This window comes from Phyllobates terribilis, unplaced genomic scaffold (genome assembly GCF_046119375.1).
Source record: "Phyllobates terribilis strain yellow unplaced genomic scaffold, ASM4611937v1 Scaffold_8__6_contigs__length_399053987, whole genome shotgun sequence".
Lineage (NCBI taxonomy): Eukaryota > Metazoa > Chordata > Amphibia > Anura > Dendrobatidae > Phyllobates > Phyllobates terribilis.
The window spans coordinates 327801501-327822299 of NW_027362768.1; the positions used below are offsets into that span (position 1 = coordinate 327801501).

General features: G+C 42.8%; 1 protein-coding gene across 4 annotated transcripts in view; it reads left to right on the forward strand.

The window, feature by feature from the left end:
* Positions 1-20799, forward strand: part of FLNB (filamin B) — a 243583-nt gene that overhangs the window by 165692 nt on the left and 57092 nt on the right. For all 4 annotated transcript variants that reach the window (XM_073644626.1, XM_073644627.1, XM_073644628.1 and 1 more), the window contains exons 12-22: positions 1431-1624; positions 4701-4814; positions 5277-5420; positions 6707-6830; positions 7220-7380; positions 9427-9514; positions 9705-9874; positions 15944-16061; positions 16172-16434; positions 16526-17123; positions 17224-17397. In XM_073644626.1, coding sequence (XP_073500727.1) covers positions 1431-1624; positions 4701-4814; positions 5277-5420; positions 6707-6830; positions 7220-7380; positions 9427-9514; positions 9705-9874; positions 15944-16061; positions 16172-16434; positions 16526-17123; positions 17224-17397 — 2148 coding nt within the window. The remainder of the gene's footprint in view (positions 1-1430; positions 1625-4700; positions 4815-5276; positions 5421-6706; positions 6831-7219; positions 7381-9426; positions 9515-9704; positions 9875-15943; positions 16062-16171; positions 16435-16525; positions 17124-17223; positions 17398-20799) is intronic.

Consider the following 20799-nt stretch of genomic DNA (forward strand, 5'->3'; position numbering starts at 1 on the left):
CTTTTATGAAGCCCAAGTCCTTCAAAGTAGAAAATGCACAAACCCTTTATATACATAATATTTTATGTTTAGACAAAACTGAAACTGTTGGCTATTTGTGCGTCCTGCCAACAAATTCCACAGCTTTTCATGTTCGCTAAATTGATGAAAACCAAACTGGGAGATTTATGCTTTAAGCCAGAGTACTTCAGGATACTTAACGTAACGACAATGTAATCCATCAAGGATTCCTTAGCAAGTCACAAAGCCTTCTTTTTTTTTTAATCTAATTGTGTTCCACAACTTTTAATAAAAACATACACAGATTTGCCAAACTACATTTTTGTGTTCTAAAGACTATGGAAAGTTTTTCTGTGACTGTCAGCAAATGTTTTGGAATGAATTGGAAAGTTTATTATTTTATTACACCACTTTTTATCATGGCCACACGTGTTTGAATACTATTACTACTATTCACATCTTGTTATTGGCCATACATTGTAGCAAATCCAGTTAAGACTGGGTTAAATCCTAGCACAGCAGGTCTTAATTAAATTTACCTGACTAGCTTTGATTTGGAGCCATGAAATGGGTTCACCTTGTCAGTCTGCTGGATATTGAGCAGAGTGAAGCGTGTTGGTTGAAGCTGGTGAGTGACCAGTAAAAATGTGAGCTGTAGCTGGGAGAGAGATAAGCCAGGGTCTCTCTCTGAATGGAGACTGCCCAGGTCAGCTAGGAAAGCTGAGCAGTCTGTGAGTTGGAACTGCAGAATAACGTGTGGAAGCTGCAGCTTGTTCAGTGTGAACTGTGCATGAAGTTGAACACTTCTGTTTGGTACTGTAGCTCAGGCTGAAAGGGATACCATGACTGGTAGGACCATACCTCTTCTTTGTGTAAAGTTTGCTCCAGTAGAAAGGACTGTAATCCGTTCGGGTGAACCCACACTGGCATAAAGGCGCCCGCTGAATGAATGGTTTATTTGCTGTTATACCTTTGTGCCCAGAAGAGGCTGTTTTATGAAAGCAATAAAACTGCATGTTTGGACCAAACCGCATTGCCTGTGTGAACGGTACCTAAGGCCTACCTGAAAGCGTGGATCCCAACAATGTCCAGGATATGGCTCTGTATATCCATACTTATGCATGCATCCACCATTGGCCACAGTGAAGTCTACTGCATGGTGTACATTTATTTTTTGTTGGCACCATACCCAAAAAAAAACACATCAGCCTCTAACTATCTGGGGCTGATGTGTTTACCCTTAATGTTTTTTTTATTGCCATAGGTTTTTTTTATTTCTTAATCCTTGATGTTTTAGGTCCAGGGTTGCAAATTCATTTTTTATTTTTTTCTGGACAAGTTATCTAAAAATCACGAACAGAGGACATTTTTTTTTCTCCACTTCTAGCTAATTTCAGATCTTGATTTTTTTTTTTCTTGATATTCTGCAGGTTTTGCTATTGAGGGTCCCTCTCAAGCAAAGATAGAGTGTGATGATCAGAGTGATGGATCTTGCGATGTCAAGTACTGGCCAAAGGAACCAGGTGAATATGCTGTTCACATCATGTGTGATGATGAAGACATCAAGAATAGTCCATACATGGCCTACATCCAGCCTGCATCTGGGGATTTTAACCCAGATAAGGTAAGCAGTTTTTTTGTACTTTTCAATATCAAAGTTTTTGGTGAACAGAGAACACGGTGTTACAATTGCACATTCATTTCTTATGGCCCAAAGCCCATTTCTCTGACGTCTTTTATATAATGTATTTATTTTAAGGCGCTTACTTCCTTTTGGAATGTGCTCCTTGTCTGTTCCTGCTTCCTTTCTGTATTGTTGGTATATGTAAATGTACTTTAGGCTGTAAGGCAGTAACTCAATTGGATCATTACATAAAAAAGCACTTGTTACTCTTTTTATATTACAAGTGGGTATTGTACCAAGTGCTAAAGGAGAGAAAATATCTTTAAAAGTATATTTATATACTTTATACAGCCTTTTCTCCAAAGTGCCCCAAGAGCCGTTTTTCAACTCGACCACATGTTGCTAATGCTACTGTGAGCAGCCTGCATGTCCTAAACGTACTACCAGGGCCTGCAGCGTCTCCGGACTTGTTTCCCATCTATCCCATCTGGGACGTCATTGGTTGGCAATTGCAAAGGAAGCTGCCAGCTGCTGATCTTGAAGATTTACCCAAGTGTATTCAGCACGGCACAACATTCCTCAGGCAACAATTAAAGAGAACCTGTCAGCATGATTTTGTAACGTAAAGACATGGCTGTAGTGGTGCTGTAATACTGAATAAATTGGTACCTTTGGTGAAGAAATCTGCTTTGTGGTTCTTCTGTAATCACCATTTGAAGTTTTCTGCTAATTAGATTTCGGTGCACAGGGACCGGACTGTGCACTGGGGCTTCTCCTCCCTGTCTGTGATTTCCCGACCCCTCCACTGCCTCTGGTCTCTGAATGACTGGCCTCCTCTGATTGAAATCTCAGCAGTGACCTGTCATTAAAAGACCAGTGGCAGAAGTAGTGCCGGGGAATCACAGACATGGAGAAGACCCAGTGCCCAGTCCCGCCCCTGTGCACCGAAATCTGATTAGCAGAAAACTTCAAATGATTAAAGAAGAAACCCAAATTAATTTGGTACCATTGGTGAAGAAATACAATCAGCCCCATTACAGCAATGTCTTCACCTTATATTACAAAATTGTGCTGACAGGTTGTCTTTAATAACCTCATTGATAGAAGCCAAGGCAGTAAGTGCGAGGATTTCTACACGTGATGCTCATACTCATAACTAAATCGAGATGTTTTGAAACTGTAGTTTCCATTTTTTCATGATTTTCATATGATTAAAGGGGTTGTCCACTACTAGGACAACCCCTTCTTGATCTAAATATTTAGCGGCGATAAAACAAAAAAAGCTTTTACTCCACTCCCGTGCCGGCGCCATTCCAGCGGAGTTGGCACTCACGTTCCTATAGGGAATTTCCTATAGGGAGATTAGTAAAGCCGTGTATGAACGTTTATTGATGTCTCCATGAGCAAAGCCTCTCTAGGAGTAACATCTGTTGAGCTGTGGTCTGACTTGTAAGCCAACGTCTATGCATTTGTAATGAAGTTATAGGCTTGTTCAAGTTTTCCACGTGTGATGTCACCTGCGCCTGTGGGGGGGGAGGATAGGAATGTTTTTCATAAAAATCTTCACGTTGTATATTACAAATCTGACACGTACGGCTAACTGAGCAACATGCTGCTAAGCTCACCTCCGAGACAGGAAATGTTTTGGAACGGTCCCGACTAGAACACGGACTGCTCCGTCTGTAACTCAATACTTATGCCAAATGTAGGTTTCCAGTGAAGCATTAAATTGTCAGCTACCTTGTAATCTATGAATAATTTAATTCAAACATTCATAGTAGAGATTCCCTTATGCTGAGGAAGAAATAGGTCTTTAAGGGGAGTTTGTCGATTTGATCGCTGCCTCTGTTCTGCAGAAGCTGAAGGGTGCACCCTGGGTGTTGCCAAGAGGCATAGTGCACCATTCCGCCTGCTGTTTTGCATGTCACCCCCTCCCTTACTTTTGATTGACAGCGATGGCTTACCTGAAGCAAGCATTATCTGGAGAGAAATCACAGGCAAGTAAAAGCTTTCAATCATAAGGAAGGTGGGGACATGCAAAACAAGTGGGCGGAATGGTGCACGGAGCCACTTGTCTACACCTAGGGTGCACCCTTCAGTTTCTGCAGAACAAAGCCTGCGATCAGTTTGATAGACTCCCTTTAAAGACTTATTTTCTAGGAATTTTTTTATTTTTTCCTGAGTCACAAGTGAAGAGGTGAGCACATGTAAAACCTGTGGGCGAAACGGTGGACTGAGCCACTTTGCCATTCCCAGAGTGCCCCGAGCACGCTAACTAGCATCCTTAATTTAACTTCAGATTCTGTAGAATGTTGGTAGTGATTAAAATACTGAGGCCACATTAACCATTTTCATTTTTTTTTTTTTTTTTTTTTTTTTTAAAGTCCCTTTTCTTTTTTTGTCTTTTGATTTTTGCACCAAATTCTTAAAAATGGCGCAGGTGGTTCATGAATTTTGCTCAAAACCAAACATCCTTATTTATATATTTTTTTACCTTTTTAATTGCACCTTTTTTGGTACAAAAAAATCACATGTTCTGTATGAATGTTGCAAAATTTGCACAAAAAAAAATCAGGTGTCCATAAAATGATTCCAGGGGAGATCAGGAGTAAATTTGTATAGTTGATAAATTGACCGAAAACCTCTTGAAACGCCAAACTGTGGCCTCAATGGTGAAATAAATCAGGCAAACGCATAGAAATTTTTTTTTATAGGATCTATATTCCATAAAATTCTATTTTAAGTGGACAGAATTCCTTAAAATTTGAGGAAATTTTTCTGTTTTTCCCTAGAAAAATTGGGCCAAGCCCTGTCAAAGTTGCAATTTTATACTTGGTGGTGGTTGTCATCCACCTTTTACCAGAGGTAAATGAGAAATTCAGATCCATCATAGGAGCAGAACGACAAGAAATGCTGGATCCCCTGACATGTCGGATACCACTGGTACCTGACACACCCCATTTACTATTTTGGGGTCCATTGGGCTTCTGCCATGGGATTGGCATTTTTACCAGAATTTGCAATTGTAATTTGTAAATTTTAACATTACATTTACATTATTGCTTTTATTTTGCAGGTTAAAGCATACGGTCCCGGGCTGGAGAAAACTGGATGTATTGTTAACAATCCTGCAGAATTTTACATCGATCCAAAAGATGCTGGGATGGCAACTTTAAAAATTTTTGCCCAGGTAACTCTCTAAAAATAAGACGAGCGCAATAAAAATATAAGCTCTGGAAAAGGGGATAAAGACTGGAGTTTAAGGAATTCCAGGCTGATGAATTGACCTCTGGTGGAGACCTCCTGGGTATAATGGCTCACTGTGCTCCTCAGACTGTGGGGTCTCGCTGAGCTTCTCTTGGCGACCACACAATCCCAGACAGGCTGAACTTCTTTCCATCAAACCAAATGACTCCACTTGGCAGCTTTCTCCTGGAATGACTGCACATTACGCACCAACGCAATATCTGCTGAGCTTGTCCTTTTTTTTTCTAAGGAAAATAAAGTGATGAAACTATAAAACTCAAGACTTAGCGACGAACATTCATACATAGATGCTGAGGCATACATGACCCCGACTCTGGCAAATAAAAACATATGTTCTGACTCATTTCCACTCATACAGGAGATTTTATTATTTATTTTTTCCCAGGATGTTGAAGGCAGTCCCGTGGATATCAACACAAGGTCTAAACCAGACGGCACGTATGTCTGCTCGTACAATCCCGTAAAGCCCATTAAACATACTATTGCTGTCACTTGGGGTGGTGCGAGTGTACCCAGCAGCCCCTTCAGGGTAAGTTTTTTTGTTATATCCTTTTTTATTTTACCAATGAAAATGATTTTCTTGCTTTTATTGGATTTATATATTGATATTCTATTCCTCGATGTCCACTTCATCCTTCTCTACTTGTGCTTGTGCATCAGAAACAAAACTGCAGTTCCTACAAAATGCCAAAATAAAATAAGATTAGATTAAATAAAAATAAACTAGAATTTCTGCCTTCAACTCTGCAAACAGCGCTCAGCCTTTTTCAGGATCTGTTACTGACATATTTTTATTGTTTTCTATAAATTCCTACAATGTATAAAAATGTGGAAACATAGTTTAGCGCTACTTACTTGTTAGATTAAACTGATCGCAAATTTTCCCAATTACTGGGGCCCCGATGATCAGAAACTTGGTGGTAAGTGTTCAGTTTTTGTGTAGTGCCACTATAGGGGAAATTTAACATTGTACATCCTGTATCCAATTTGGCCGCAGACAATTAAGAGGATAACACACCATTTGGTGTTCCCTAACAATCCCATTTAAATTTAATGGGTTGACAGATCCTCCGGAACGAGAGACCCTTTTTCTAACTCCTCTCCATTCTGTTTGAGAGATCCTGATCGGAGGGACCCCCTCCATATTAACTTTCTTATAGGGTAAATAAAAATAGTTTTCCTATACTGAACAACAAGTATCTTGGCTAAGGGAACTTTTGATGTGCCCTCCTTGTACTCTATTTCACTCTCAGGCAGAGCCAGGGGCTATTACAATGAGGGGCTTTTCTCTGTAGGACCCTGGCATGTCCATACATTGCATAGGCGAGCTAATAACTTCAGTGTACGTTGTGTAATACTTCAAAACCCCTGCAGTATTGCTACAAAGCAATAAAAGGGCTGCATACACATTAGATAAGTCAGCAACCCGCCAATCCGCCGACCATCTAATGAGCATTGGGGCCACCCAATTGGCCGTCAACCAATTATGTCAGGGGACAGAAGGATCGGGCGGTTGGAATTCCAAGTGTCTTATCTTTGTTTGATGGGCAGAAAAGCTGCTGCTATATGATTCTGGCAGCAGCTTTTTCATGGACAACATAGGAGAGCTCAGCCGAGCTTCCCTGTCTGAGGGATAATTCAGGTGACAGCGATTTAATGTGTAAAGCCACTTTACAGCCTTACTGACCACCAGGGTGGTGTCAGCTGAGACTTGTGGTAGGGGCACAAACAAAACAGCCAAATTTATAGGTGGTGGATCTACTGATTCTCTCTGCTAGTGCACTAGAAACAACTTTTTATCTGTTTTTCACTTAGGTGACTATTGGACAAGGTAGTCACCCACAAAATGTGAAAGTCTTTGGTCCAGGTGTGGAGAAGACTGGTCTGAAGGCAAATGAGCCAACACACTTCACAGTGGACTGTACAGAGGCCGGGGAAGGTAACTGATTTTTCTTAGGACCTACTTCATAAGTTATGGTTTTCACATCTGACCTAGTTGCTTATGGAAAGTCCAGATCGTAGGTGGTCAGATCTCTCACAGCTTCCTTTTGTATTTTGCTAATTTTGTTTTTTACTTTTCTGTTAATCCCTTTTAAATTTCAAAAATATATAAAAATAATAATAAAAAAACCCCACTCCCATATTTGAAATTATTTCACTGGTTGGTGTCACTGTTATTTCCCTATATATATTTTTTTATTACCTACAAAGAGCAAACAATTTAATTTAATATATTGATTTATTTCCCTTTTGTGACATCGAAATGTAGAAAATATGAAAAGGACTATTAAGTTTCTCATTTGCATGAACTTTTTCCTGTTTTCTCAGGTGATGTAAGCGTTGGAATTAAATGCGATGCCCGTGTGATAAGCGAGGAAGAAGAGGACATTGATTTTGATATCATCCCTAATGCAAATGACACCTTTACCGTTAAATATATGCCCCCTGGCGCTGGTCGGTACACCATTAAAGTTCTCTTTGCTGGAGAGGTGAGTGAATAATGTTGCTATGGAATATAGAAATGTTCTTCCACAAGTTTATGCCATTTAGAGCTGAAAATATACTTAAGGTTTTTCAAAAGCCAAGAACAATATTGTTGTGTGTTTGATCATTTCTTAGAAAGAAATGCAAAAATTTATCTTGGCATGTCACAAAATTTGAAGACTGTTTTCGAACTTTATCGTTTAATACGGCAGTTGCTGCAGGGGTGGGCGATTTTTGTAGACTTTACGACATATCATTCCTGGAATCTGCTCATTTCTTTTTTTAACAGCACTAGGATAATAAAAACTGTAATTAATATTAATGAAAAATACAAATATATGGTGTAGAGGTAACAACATTTCTAGTTCCATTGGCAGCCTGGCTTCTGGTATTTGTTCTGTCCTCAATTAAAAGGAAATTTTTAAGGGTTGAAAAAAGTAAAAAGCCTGCTTTTTATACAGAAAGAAAATCACATTTGTCCACCAGCCATTTTTGGTCTTGGAGCCCAGGCCCATTCGAGTGACTGAGGATGGGCTGCAAAAAACGACATGGTCCAACAAAGAGAGTTGAACTTTTGTTTTGGAATGAAGTTTTTTTTTTTTTCAAATCGAATATAACTTCCTTAAAGGACTTGTTCACTACTTGGTCAATCCCTTCAATTTCTATGTTTCCCCCTTGTCAAATAATAACTATTCCAGTGGTGTCAGCACTGGATTCCCAGGAATTGCATTACATAATGTCACGTGATCCCTGTGGCTAGTAAGCGCTGGTTTTACTGTCCCTGCCTTTGGATGTATGTCACAAATCTGTAGAAAGTAAGAGCAGCATCTGTCACTGTATGTGATTTGTCCAAAGGCAGGAAGAGTGAAGCCAGCACTGATTGGCCACAGGGATCGCATGACATAATAATGTCATGCAATCCCTGGGAGAGCCTCTACCGACACTACTGGAATGGTGCCAGCATTGGAGAGCAGTATAGGTGTTATTATTTTACAAAAGGGAAACGATATGAATTGAGAAGGGGTTGTCTGAGGAGTGGACAATCCCTTTTAATGTACAAATAATTCTTTCTTAAAGGGACTCTCTATCCCCTATATTTCATGTGGCTATACATTTCTAATTATTCTAAAATTGTTCTCATTCTGCTGCTAGAAGCCTACATCTCTAAAAATTTGTGCCTCGTCCTCACCTCCAAAATGGTTGCTGTAAAAGCATAGCATGGGGAGGGATGTGCAAAGTCTGAACCACAGCACGTTGCCTTTATTTGCATTAGAGTGGTATGGACCAGCACCAATCACAACAGTGCTAGGTCTATCCCGTAGCAGAGATTCAGGCAGCTGAAGCTGTTTGAGTGCTTTCCATGACCTCTGCAGTGGCCATTTTAAAGATGAAGACATGACACCTAGGTGTATAGTCCCATTTAATATGGGAGGTGGAAGGTGGCTTTCTGGATTGGGCAACACTTGTTTTGTTTTGGTCATGGTAAATACTAACGTCATGGTAAAAATGCAAAAAAGAAAAAAAACAAGGTCATGGATGACCCTCTGACCGTAGCAAATACCCCAACTGGGTTGGACTTTTTGCAGTTGTCACAAGAACTTGGCAGCCTGCAAGGAAACAAGGTTGCATCATGACATTATTTTTACTGCAACCCAATGGCAACCAAAAGTCTCCACGTAACCTTATAAATGATGTGTAAAAGTTGTAGCTAACTTTATTTCTTAGGCAATGAACTTATAAAGCTTAATATTCATACGACCTCAACCTCTACGGTCTCTTAAGTCATCTACTTACCGCTTAAGTCCTCTGGTGGCCAAAATTGATCTCCTCGATAATATCATATTTCCACTATTTAGATTTGACATCTGGGAGATTATTGGCCTTTTTTTCACCTAAAATCACACTCCGGTAGGAAAAGTGGAATACAGTGGTTAAGACAACTAATGGACTTGTATATCGATGATATTTTTTTTTAATATGATGATGTGTATAATGATGATCATTTCCGAGTAATGAGATTTTTAATGTTTTTTTTTTTTTCTCCTTAATAGGAAATCCCTTCTAGTCCATTCAGAATTAAGGTTGACCCCTCACATGATGCCAGCAAAGTGAAGGCTGAAGGGCCTGGGCTTAAGTCTGGTATGTATATAGGATTTAGTCAGCTGATTTGATCGTAAGAATAGATTTTAACTGATTTAGAAAAAAAAGGATATATTCCTTACAGAACCTCGGCTCCAATCACGGATGCCACTCATGTGTTAACATTGGATTATGTCAAACAATTTATAGCTCTCGTGTTAAACTTTATACCGTATATCTATTTTTTAAGGAGTCGAAAATGGAAAGCCCACACACTTCACAGTCTTTACCAAAGGTGCCGGAAAAGCCCCTGTTGAGGTCAAGTTCAATGGACCCGCTCCAGAAGACGCCGTGAAAGATTTTGAAATTATCGATAACTACGATTACTCCCATACCGTCCGATACACTCCAGTTCAACAGGTATTCACAATGAGCAATGTACTGTGAATGTATAGTGTCTAACGGAGCTTTGCTATGTGGCACCCCAGGGGTCTGGTTTCCACAGTAATGCAATGTTATGTCTGAGAGCAGGTGGGAGGTCTCTTGGTCAGGAATCCTATGCATGCCACACCTCCTGCCCAGTCCTGGGAGGGGAAGGACTTCCCCTATATAAACCTGGGGCTGAGGCAGGGTTAGAGAGTTCAGAGGGAGAGTTCAGCCAGGAGGGCTGACAGGGAGCTGTGGCTCCGGCTGGGCCCAGCTCCTGGGCCATGCCAGAAGTAGAGACAGAGAAGAGAAGCAGCTATGGGAAGAAACAACAGGAGCTCTGTGGGAGCAGTGTTACAAGGAGTCAGGGGCTGGCAGCTGCAGAGCTCGCCCTGACTGAGAAGATTTCTTACCGGACCCGGAGTCCGAGGCTGTGGGGACTAACTCCTACCCAGCAGCAGAATCCGTCAGGCAGGGGATTGCAGGTCCTCTGGCCCAGAAACCCGAAGGCACGGTCACACGCGTGGGACCAGCACCGCCGTCGTGGAGCGGAAGCTACTAGAAGGCCCCGAGTCACCGGCCATACGGGTGAGCACCACACGGTACACTCAGGGACGTGGGCTACTTATACCCGCTTCTAGCAAGGTAGCCAGAAGAGTATAGTCAGTTTGGGAGGCCTACAACTCCGCCTGGCCAGGGGAGATCCCATCTGCTCAAGGACTGACCAGGCCCCGATCGCTAGCCAGTACTCCGGGAGGGTCTATCGTTGTCACCAGTAAAGACCCTGAACTACACCGTACCGTCTCTGAGTGGTTCCTGCTACCCCCATCATCCACGTCGGCTGCCCTGAGGCCATACCCCTCCCGTTGGGGGTTATACTATCACGCTGCACAATCCTACCACCGGACTCAGCGGTCTGCCCTGCAGCGGCAGCTCCTTAGCTGTACTCAACGGGTGGCGTAGTCGTCCAACATCTACCGCTAATACAGCGCCACTTAGTCTGACTCCCTGGGCACGGACCGGATCACCGCCACGAGACTACAACCCTCAAGAGATCCGGCTCCGGGTAAGCTCCCGCGTGCGCAACGCAGCGCGACACAGGCCCAGGGGCGCGTCAGCTATAGCACCTAACTTTCCAAAAAATGATTATTACTTTTTCTAAATTGTCTGATTTTTTGGAGACCATGGCTTCAACCTAGCATAAAATTCAACCAGGAGCACTATGAGGCTGTGTGCCCACGTAGCGTTTTTCAAGCGTTTTTGATGCGGAATTTCCGCAGCGGAAACGCTTGTAAAACGCTTGGTAACCCGCACCCCATGGTCCCCAATGGGATTCCGCAAGTTCTATGCACATGCTGCGGATTTTTCCGCAGCGTTTATGCTGCGTTCAAAAATCCGCAGCATGTCAATTAATTTTGCGTTTCCGCAAGCAGAATTGCCTTTGTCCAATGCATAAAAACGCAAGGCAATTCCGCATGTGGAAAACGCGTGATAAACGCGCGATAAACGCGTGCGGAATTCCGCATGCGTTTTTCCGGGAGAGGACTTGCAGAAATGAAGCAGAAATTTTCTGCTTCATAAATGCAACGTGGGCACATAGCCTTATACTACACAAGGTCGCATCTTTCTGGACTTGTAGAACACTTATCTCGCCTGTAGGACATCTCTTGGTTGGCTTACTTTAGACCAATATTTTGTGCCAGAATTTGCATAATCTTTGGCACCTTTTAAGCAAGGTCTCCTTTTCTAGCCACATCAAAAATGCATAACAAATCTGGTGTAAGACCTGTTCTTCAGTTTGGTGCAAATCGGAATTCTGATGCATTTAGTTTCAATATTACCCATAAATGTAGTTATTTACATTGTATCTTTTTTTCTTTTTTCTTTTGTACTTTTTTATCATTCCTTTTTGTAATGCATAATGATTAGTGATGAACGAGTAGGTTTCATTAACTCTTTCGGTAAGCACGCACTGGGTGCTCGCCGAGTATTTTGACGTGCTTGGCATTTCTTTTAATGTCGCCGCGCCTGCGAGTGTCATGGCTGTAAGACAGGTGTGACACATGCAGAGATTGCCTGACAAACAATCAATCTCTGCATGTGTCACGGCTATCTAACAGCCATGACACTTGCAGGCACGGCGACATTAAAAGAAATTCCGAGCACGCCAAAATACTCGGCGAGCACCCGAGCGTGCTCACCGAAAGAGATAATGAAACCTACTCTATCATCACTAATAATGAAGCTTTTTAGCAATTAAAAGTAGACTATAGATCACTGAGAACACCACACTAGCTGCTTCTGCTTAAATTGGGTGATTTCTCTACCTGTACCCACAGTTGTTCTTTAAGTAGTGAAACTCCAATAAAGCTTCAAAAACTTGCTCTTTTTTAGATCCAATATTACAATGTAGCACAACTACGTTTTGGTCCATTTAGATGGGTCAATTTTGGCCCCTTAATGAGTGCCGATGAACTATGAAGAACTTGATTGGTGCCTGTTTATACAAGTCAATGCGAACATACGGCATAATGTTATTTGCAGCACATCCTCTGTTTATGATGATTTACGATGATGCATTTTGTGCCGGCATAAACGGTGATAGCCGGCACATTTACATGGGTTGATATTTGGGAACAAGTGTTCTTAGTTTGCAGATTATATCAGTTCGTCTACATGGACCATGAGGCGCTGGCAGTGTTTTCTACTCAACCCAATTGTTTGAATGCTTTTTTGTTCTTATTAGAACAACCCCTTTTGTTACTGGTAGTCAACATAGTGATTAGTTGATTATCCTGCTTTTCTAACCCTCGGCCATTAGCTCTCCTCATGTGTGGACATGCATTTCACGGTTGCCTTAATGTATAATGTAGTATTACATATTGACAAGTCTCAAGCAAGGACCAAATCCCTATAAAACCTATATGCCCCAATAGGACAGGAATTTAGGCGATAAAAATAAGTACTCGGTTACGACTCATTCACACTTCGGTTTTTGTGTACGAGTGCTCTCTGTTTTTCATGGATAGCGTTCGTTCCTATAAGGCCTCATTCAGAGGTCCAACTTTTTCATGTATGACAAAATGGGGTCGTTTTATTTTTTGTTTTGTTTTTTTTGGGATCATATTATTAGAATGTGGTCGGAGTGTCATCAGTTTCTCTTACGAAAGAAAAACGTTTCTCCACCTCCTCCATTCTGTCAGTCCGTGAAAATCTGTCCGCACTCGGATGTCCGATTTATTTTCACAGACCCATAGACTTGCATTGACAGGTTTTGATCTCCGACATGTGAATGGGTCTCATAGACTATCACAGGTACGAGTACTATCTCTGAAAACCACAGATGGCACTCGTACGCAAAAATTGGACGTCTAAATGAGGCCTAATAGTGAATGGGGCCATTCATAGATCTGTGGACTGAGTGATCTGAGACATATCTGATATTAATTCAAATGTCGGATGAAAATCAACAATGCAAGTCGGAGAAAAAAATCGAAAAGTACTCTGATGCCATCCGGGTACTGTCCGTTTTTCACAAAATTCCAAATAGGAAAAATTTTTTGTTTTTCTCTGGCAAACTGACCAAACTCCTTTTGAAACTGATTTATAAAAAAAAAAAAGAATGAAACTCCATGCTTTTTTTTTTTTTTTGTCCTACTACTCTAGATAGATCATAAAGTCCTACTGTGTAAAGTTTGTGGAACCATTTGGATATCCTCATATGAGCTTGTAATATTTCTTTGAATTATTTTTATTTTGTTTTAACTATTTGTCTTGTGTTTTTAAAAGTTTTCATCTTTTTTTTTCTGTTGAGAAATAAATAATTCTTTAGAAACTTTTCTATACATTTCTTTTTTCATGACTGCATTTCCAAGTCTATACAAACTAGAGAATACTTGAGCAGTAAGACTTGTAGTGTGATTTGTCTTAACGAGAAAGCGATGTGACAGTACGTCGTACTAGAGTCATTGACCGCGCTGTAGGATGAACTTGAGTGTCGCACACGATCAGTCATCTCTGTAAATCGCATCATGGGACTCTCTCCTCTTAATTTATTAGACTAAAGGAATCTTAAGACAAATACATCAAAATTCTTTCTACTTTCATTCTTATTATTGTCATTTCTTCTAAAATCTTACATCTAGTCTAGTGTGATTACGATTCTCGAGCTTCTTGATCATTGACCCTAGGGAAGGCTCTTTCGGTTTTTGAAGGCTTGTATCTTTTATTCTTCTGGTTAGACTTCAGTAGATCTGTGTTGGTCGGAAATGGGTGAACCTAAGGCTTGGTATGGATATCTTGATTTTCAGGCTTCAAATTTTAAGCATTGGATATGGTTTACATCGCTCAACGATAAAGCCCCTTTGGATGAATGAAATGATAGGTCGCATTTAGCGCATGCAATCCGCAAATGTCAACCTAGTAGACTACAAAGGTTGAAGGTTTTCAGGAGCTACAAGTCTATAACATAATAGATTGAGTCCCTGCTCGTTTAAAGCGGACCGGTTACTAAATTTCACAATACAAAGCTTCACACTTTAGTAAATGGCTATCTTATTGCCATTTATAAATCCATATAATAATGGCTGTACAATCGTTTTATCAAGTTTAAGCTCAATCTCCATCCACCCAGCCTGTTTGACAGCTCCTTAATGTCTCTCCTTCCTGGCTGCTGCTAAATCTCTGCCCCCCTACCTTGATTGAAAGTTCCTCAGTGTCCCTCCTTCCTGCTGCAGCTCAGACCTCACCCTACTCAGTACAAGCTGCAGCTCACAAGTTGGATAGGAGGAGACTGAATACATTTAGACTCACTTTGTCTGGACTCCGAAAAAGTTCAGTTGAAAATCAGCAATATGAAGCTATTCTGACATGAGTTGTTAAAGTAAGTACATCAGCTTCATGAGGTTTAAGAGCTCTATAAAGTACATAGCTTGCACTGGGAAATCTTTAATAAAGTATATAATTTTCATTGGGAAACTTGGTTTCAGATCTGCTTTAACTCCGTTCTCCTACCACCTCCCCAAAAAAAGTAAGCAAAATCAATGCAGATAACTCAACACTTGTGCAAATGTTGTGGTTCTTTTTAATAACCCGTGACGTGGCGGCAATATATTCTCACAGTTCAGTGTTCCTCTTAATTATGACTCAATTACAGAGGTGTCTGCTCTTTTTTTTTTTCTTCTTCTTCTTCTTTTTCCTTTTTTTTTTCTTTTATACAGAACACATTTAGCTGGAGAGCGATGACTGGAAAATGTATCTGGCAAGTTACAATTGAGTTGTTTGAGCTGTGTATATATTCCAGCTCCTTGGCAGCAATGAGGACATTCATAGAACATGTAGCACGTGCGCCAAAGCGAACAAAACAAGCTCGCTGTGTTGTGCCTGTGCCAACAATTTGTAAGAGGACTCTAAGAAATCCAGTTTGTGGGCTGCTGTTGTCTACGAGCCTGGCTGATGTGATTCTGAAAATAAACGTTATGGCTGTTCTTAAAATGTTTGTTTCTTCAGACCAGAAACGAGATTACCGTCTTAAGATTCATCTAGAAACACTCTTCGCGAGAAGGGATTTTAATACTTATTTTTAGTCATGTTGGCGAAAGTAGTAGTAGAGTTTACAGTGAAGTCCTACTAGATAAAAAGTTATATTTACAATCTATTGTTGGGGGTTACCCGGTCAAAATAAAATTGTCAAATATTTCTAGTAGTGTGTATGGTTTTACTTATATTCGTTTTTTGGGGAAAAGAACACTGCCGGAACAGGGGTAAAGTGACTCCTTCTGCCTCATTGTAGTGTGTAGTTCTGTCTGAATCCCTTTTTTTTATTTTGGGGAGTGGGGGGGTTTTTTAGACAGGAACCCGAACGCATTGCTCAGCCGAGAGCACAGGACAAATCTGAACCTAGCCTAAGCTTGACGAATGAAGATCAGATCTCATCCCTTCGCCTGCTTCATGTCACAAGTTTGCATATACGTCCTAATATTTTTTTTTTTTGCTAAAAAATCTTAAGATTAAGATGCAATAAATACCCAAAATTATATAATATTAACTACTTTTGTTTTCTAGGGCAAGATGAAAGTAGATGTAAATTATGGAGGAGATCCCATTCCTAAAAGTCCTTTCTCCGTGGGGGTTGCTGCTCCTTTGGACCTGAGCAAAATAAAGATCAATGGACTTGATAGTAGTAAGAAAATTTTTAGAATAATTATTTATATGCACTTGGTTCCAGCATAAAATTATTTGCGGATGTTGAGTTAACATCTTATTAAAGGGGCTATACCTTTCTTTCTGCAGGAGTTGAAGTTGGGAAGGACCAAGAGTTTACTGTGGACACAAAGGGTGCTGGTGGCCAAGGTAAAGTAGATGTGAAAATTACTAGTCCCAACAAAAAATATGTTCCTTGTTTGGTGGAGCCTGTTACCGGCAAAGAATGCAGCTCCGTAAAATATATCCCCAAGGAGGAAGGTGTGTACAATGTGGAGGTGAACTACGACGGAAACCCAGTGCCTGGAAGTCCATACAATGTGGAAGCCACCTTACCACCTGATCCCACAAAGGTAACCTGGAGTCTTTTACTAGTCTCTAGTAACTTCTTGATATGCTACTTTGGAAGAAAAAAAATGTTTCTAAATTGCTTTTTTACCCTAGGTTAAAGCTTATGGACCAGGCCTGAAAGGAGGCCTTGTTGGGAAGCCGGCTGAGTTTACGATTGACACTAAAGGAGCAGGCACTGGAGGTCTGGGCTTAACAGTTGAAGGACCTTGTGAAGCCAAAATTGAATGTTCTGATAATGGTGATGGCACCTGCTCTGTTTCCTATCTGCCAACTACAGCAGGAGAGTACTTTGTGAACATTCTCTTCGAAGAGACTCATATTCCAGGGTCTCCATTCCAAGCTGACGTTGAAATGCCCTTTGATCCAACTAAAGTCATTGCCACTGGTCCTGGATTGGATCATGGTAAAGTAGGGGAGGCTGGCTTGATTCACGTGGACTGTTCACAAGCAGGACCTGGGGTACTCACAATGGAAGCAGTGTCTGATTCTGGCTCCAAAGCGGAAGTCTACATCCAGGATAACAGTGATGACACCCATGCAATCACCTATGTTCCAATGTTTGCTGGCATGTACACATTGTCTATGAAATATGGAGGAGAACAAGTGCCAAAGTTTCCTGCTAGGGTTAAGGTTGATCCTTCCGTGGATACTAGTAAAGTCAAAGTGTTTGGACCTGGAGTGGAAGGGGATGGTAAGACAATACAATGCAACATATGTTGTGGTTCAGCATTTTTTTTGTTGCAACAATTTAGAAGATTAAGCATATTCTATGAATTTATCTCATTACACAGGTGTATTTAGGGAAGCTACAACCAATTTTACTGTTGATGCCCGACCTCTGACTCGAACTGGTGGAAATCACATCAAAACCAAGATCTCAAACCCATCCGGTTCTTCCACAGATTGCCTGGTTAAAGATAACAATGATGGCACTTATGAGGTGGCATACACTCCTTTTGAAAAAGGTAAAATATGGGATAAGCACCAATATTTTTCTCTTACAACTATCAGGGCAGTAAAATATGACTGTGGTTAACCACAAGCAGAATAGTACCATAATCTGTGTCAGACTAGGATGCCAAGGGCCCACCAGTAACCAACTCCAGGGCCCAACATAAAGATGTGACATTATCCTCAATCACAAATGTATATAACAAAGAATTGGGTAGATTGTTAAATGAATAAGATGCTGCCATTGTCTGTACATAGCGATTCAAGAATATTGTGTCAAGTACTGTCATATAAGAGGGGGCCCACTGGAGGATTCTCCTGTTCTCCTGTGGGCCAGTCCAAGCTTGCATAAAAAAAGAGAAATAATAGCAGGAAAATTATCTTAAACATTTGGGCAATATTTACACCAATTTCAGCATTTTCAAAATTGTATTAAATCTGGTTGGCATATTTGGCCAAACTCATTTTGTTAAGGTTCACTCTTAGTGTTTGTAGAGATGCATTGCCATAATTAATAATATCATAAAACTGAACAGTCTTAAAGATGAGGCAGTGGCGTAGCGTGGGGGAACGAAAGCCACAGCAGCGATTGCCCTGGGTGCAACTGACGCTCCCCCTGGGCTGGGGGGTACCCGGTGCCGGGTCTATGGATGCCGGTATGGGGAATATCACGGTGGCTGGCCTGGTCCATGACCCAGGGCGGTCAGTAAAAAGGGAAATTTATAGGGGATTTGGAAAGTTCGTGACGCCACTTGTGGAATGCGGCAAAAGGGTGCCGCCGCTGCGGAGCAGTCCTCTGGAGCTGGTGTTACGGCAGCAGGGATAGTGTGGCTCTCCACAGGTAGAGCTAGCTCCAGGGCAGTGTAGGGGTAGATGTTGGATGCGGGGGAGAGACGGCAGGACGGTCCCAGAGGAAAGACGGACACTCACACGGGGGTAAGCTTCAGTACCTTTACTGGTGATGATGCCGGCACGGTCCAGGGTACTCCTTACGAAGGGCGCACTTTTGGACTCTCCCCAGTGAGCGGGTATAGGGCCTCCTGATCCGTGGCTCTACTCGTTAAGCTTCTGGCCTGCCTGGAACTAGGCCTAGCTTGGTTACTGTCTCTCTTTGGACCTGCTGACCTGGTGGTAGGGCCTGCTCTTGGAGATCACTCTCCCTGGTTGCTGGGGCCTCCGTGACTCCTAGCCCTGGTACTGTAATCAGCGTTTGGTGAACCTGGGACCTGTAGTCCTCCAGGGGTTCCGGTGGTTCCTACTGGGTGTAAAGGGTCTCTGTAGGCGCAGACCCAATGTCTGGTATATATCTTGGGGTGAGCCTGGTATTCTCCTCTGCCCCCTAGCTACTTATTTCTTCTCCTCTCGCCTTCGGCCCACTCAGGACCCTCACTAGGCCTTCACACGTGCTGTAGGCCTTGGCTCGCCTAAGCACAGCAGCCTGCGTGCTACTCTCTCACTGAGCACACTAAACTCTAAACTGCCTGCCTCCACCCTCCATATATATATCCCTAACAGGCTCCCTCTGCTGGTCTGAGGTGGTAGGGGGGAGGTGTGTGAATGTAGTGAGGGCCTCTTGTGGAGTCCATCCATGCACCCTTCTGGGTTCTGTGGCACCAATGCGCGCAGCAGGGCGCCACACAACATTTTCAGGGGTGCTATTTAAAAAAAAAAAAAATGTATTTTCTGAATTCTTTTGGCCCCAAAGAAGTTGGCAGCAGAAAAAAATTGTTGGAGGGAGGGGAAGGAGTGGGTGCATGACTCGCCCCCAGGGCCGTGGGGTGCTCGGCAGCCGGGCCTTATGGTTGCTGTTGGGGGAGATCACGGTGGCTGGCCCGGTCCGTGACCCAGGGCGGTCAGTGTGAAAAGAGGATATTTATAGGGGATTTGTCGTGACGCCACCTGTGGTGTCTGGTGAGGATCACCAGCGCTGCGATAGTCCTCTGAGGCAGGTATAAGGGCAGCTTGAGATGGAACGGCTCCCCACAGGTGGAGCAGGCCTCAGGGCAGTGTTGATAAATGGAGGTGCGCTGGGCGTTGTAGTGCAGGGAGGGAAATGGCGCCGGCGAAAGAAAGGAACGGAGGCAGTACAGTGCTGTCATCCAAGATTTACTCACAGTTCTTAGACAGTCCACAGGTGCACTGTACTGGTGCAAGCCTCCCGCGTCGCACTGCGTTCACTGGGCAGGGGTCCAGTCCTTTCTCAGGCAGCTCGGGTGTACCTGGCAGAACCCCACTTTCTTATGTGCCACTCTAGACCGACTTCACGCTGGGTCTTACTCCCTCCTGCCCTGCGCTTCCCACTGTGAATCCTGTTCAGGTGCTCTGAGGTCCCCTCTGTCCGTCGGAGTTGCACAGACCTGCTTGACCTTACTTGGATTGAAGGGGGGGGGGGTTTGGCTTCTAGCTGTAGAAGCCAGAAGCCTCTGGTTTTTCCAGCTGAGGCCTGAAGCTGCACGACTGGGCCAGGGGCCGGTCCCCTTCTTGTGGCCTACATCCTCCTGACACTTGGCAGGTTCAGGGTGTACGGGTGCCGCCTGCACTCGCCGTACCCCCCTAGGATCCCTTCTGCATAACGGAGCTTACTCCCTGCTCCCCTCCTGGGCCTCTGTCTTAGGCCCTTGTAGTGGAGCAGAGCTCCTACGGAGCCTTTGCTCCCAGACTGTTCCTCTGAACTGTCCCTACTCAACAACCACTTGTTTTTTAAGATGTCTACCTTTTATATATCTACTGTAAGAGTGCTCCCCTAAACTACTTCCTCCACCCACACGCACTACCGGTTCCCTCCTACCTTTGGGTTCCCCCCACCACAGCCAGGGTCAGGGCTCAGCAGAAAACTACATTGCGTCATGCCCCTCCGGCTGGCCTGGGGTAGTGTAGTGTTGGATGTAGGTGTTGGGGTCCCATGCAGCACTCCCTCCTTACCTGAGAGAAGGGAGACACCACACCTCTGGGTGTGGTGCAGTACCTCTGTGGTGACCGAACCCTCAGGGGCGTCACATTCCCCCCCGGTAAAACACAGCACGTCCGCGGGCTGGAACAAAGCAAAACATGGCATAAAATGACATGCAAAATTTTTAAGATGCATCCGCATATAAGATTATAAAACAGTTTTCCCTTTATGGGAGGCACATCACTTTAAACGTTACATTATGGAATATTGTAAGAGCACTTATTCCTATAAAACACTTTTCAAGAGAGTTCCTGCACCAGGGTGCAACAGTAGCAGCATGAGGGATCCGTCCGCAAACCCTCAACGTAGGCCCTGGTCGTGGCTGCAGGGCATAGACGATCCAGACACTGGTCCTCATCTTTCAGCCACGCCAAACTGGTTTTTGTTCTGAGGTACTACGTTTCAAGTATAAAACCAATAGGAGGCACCTGAAGAAGTGCAACTTATTTACATGGGAAAGTTTTTA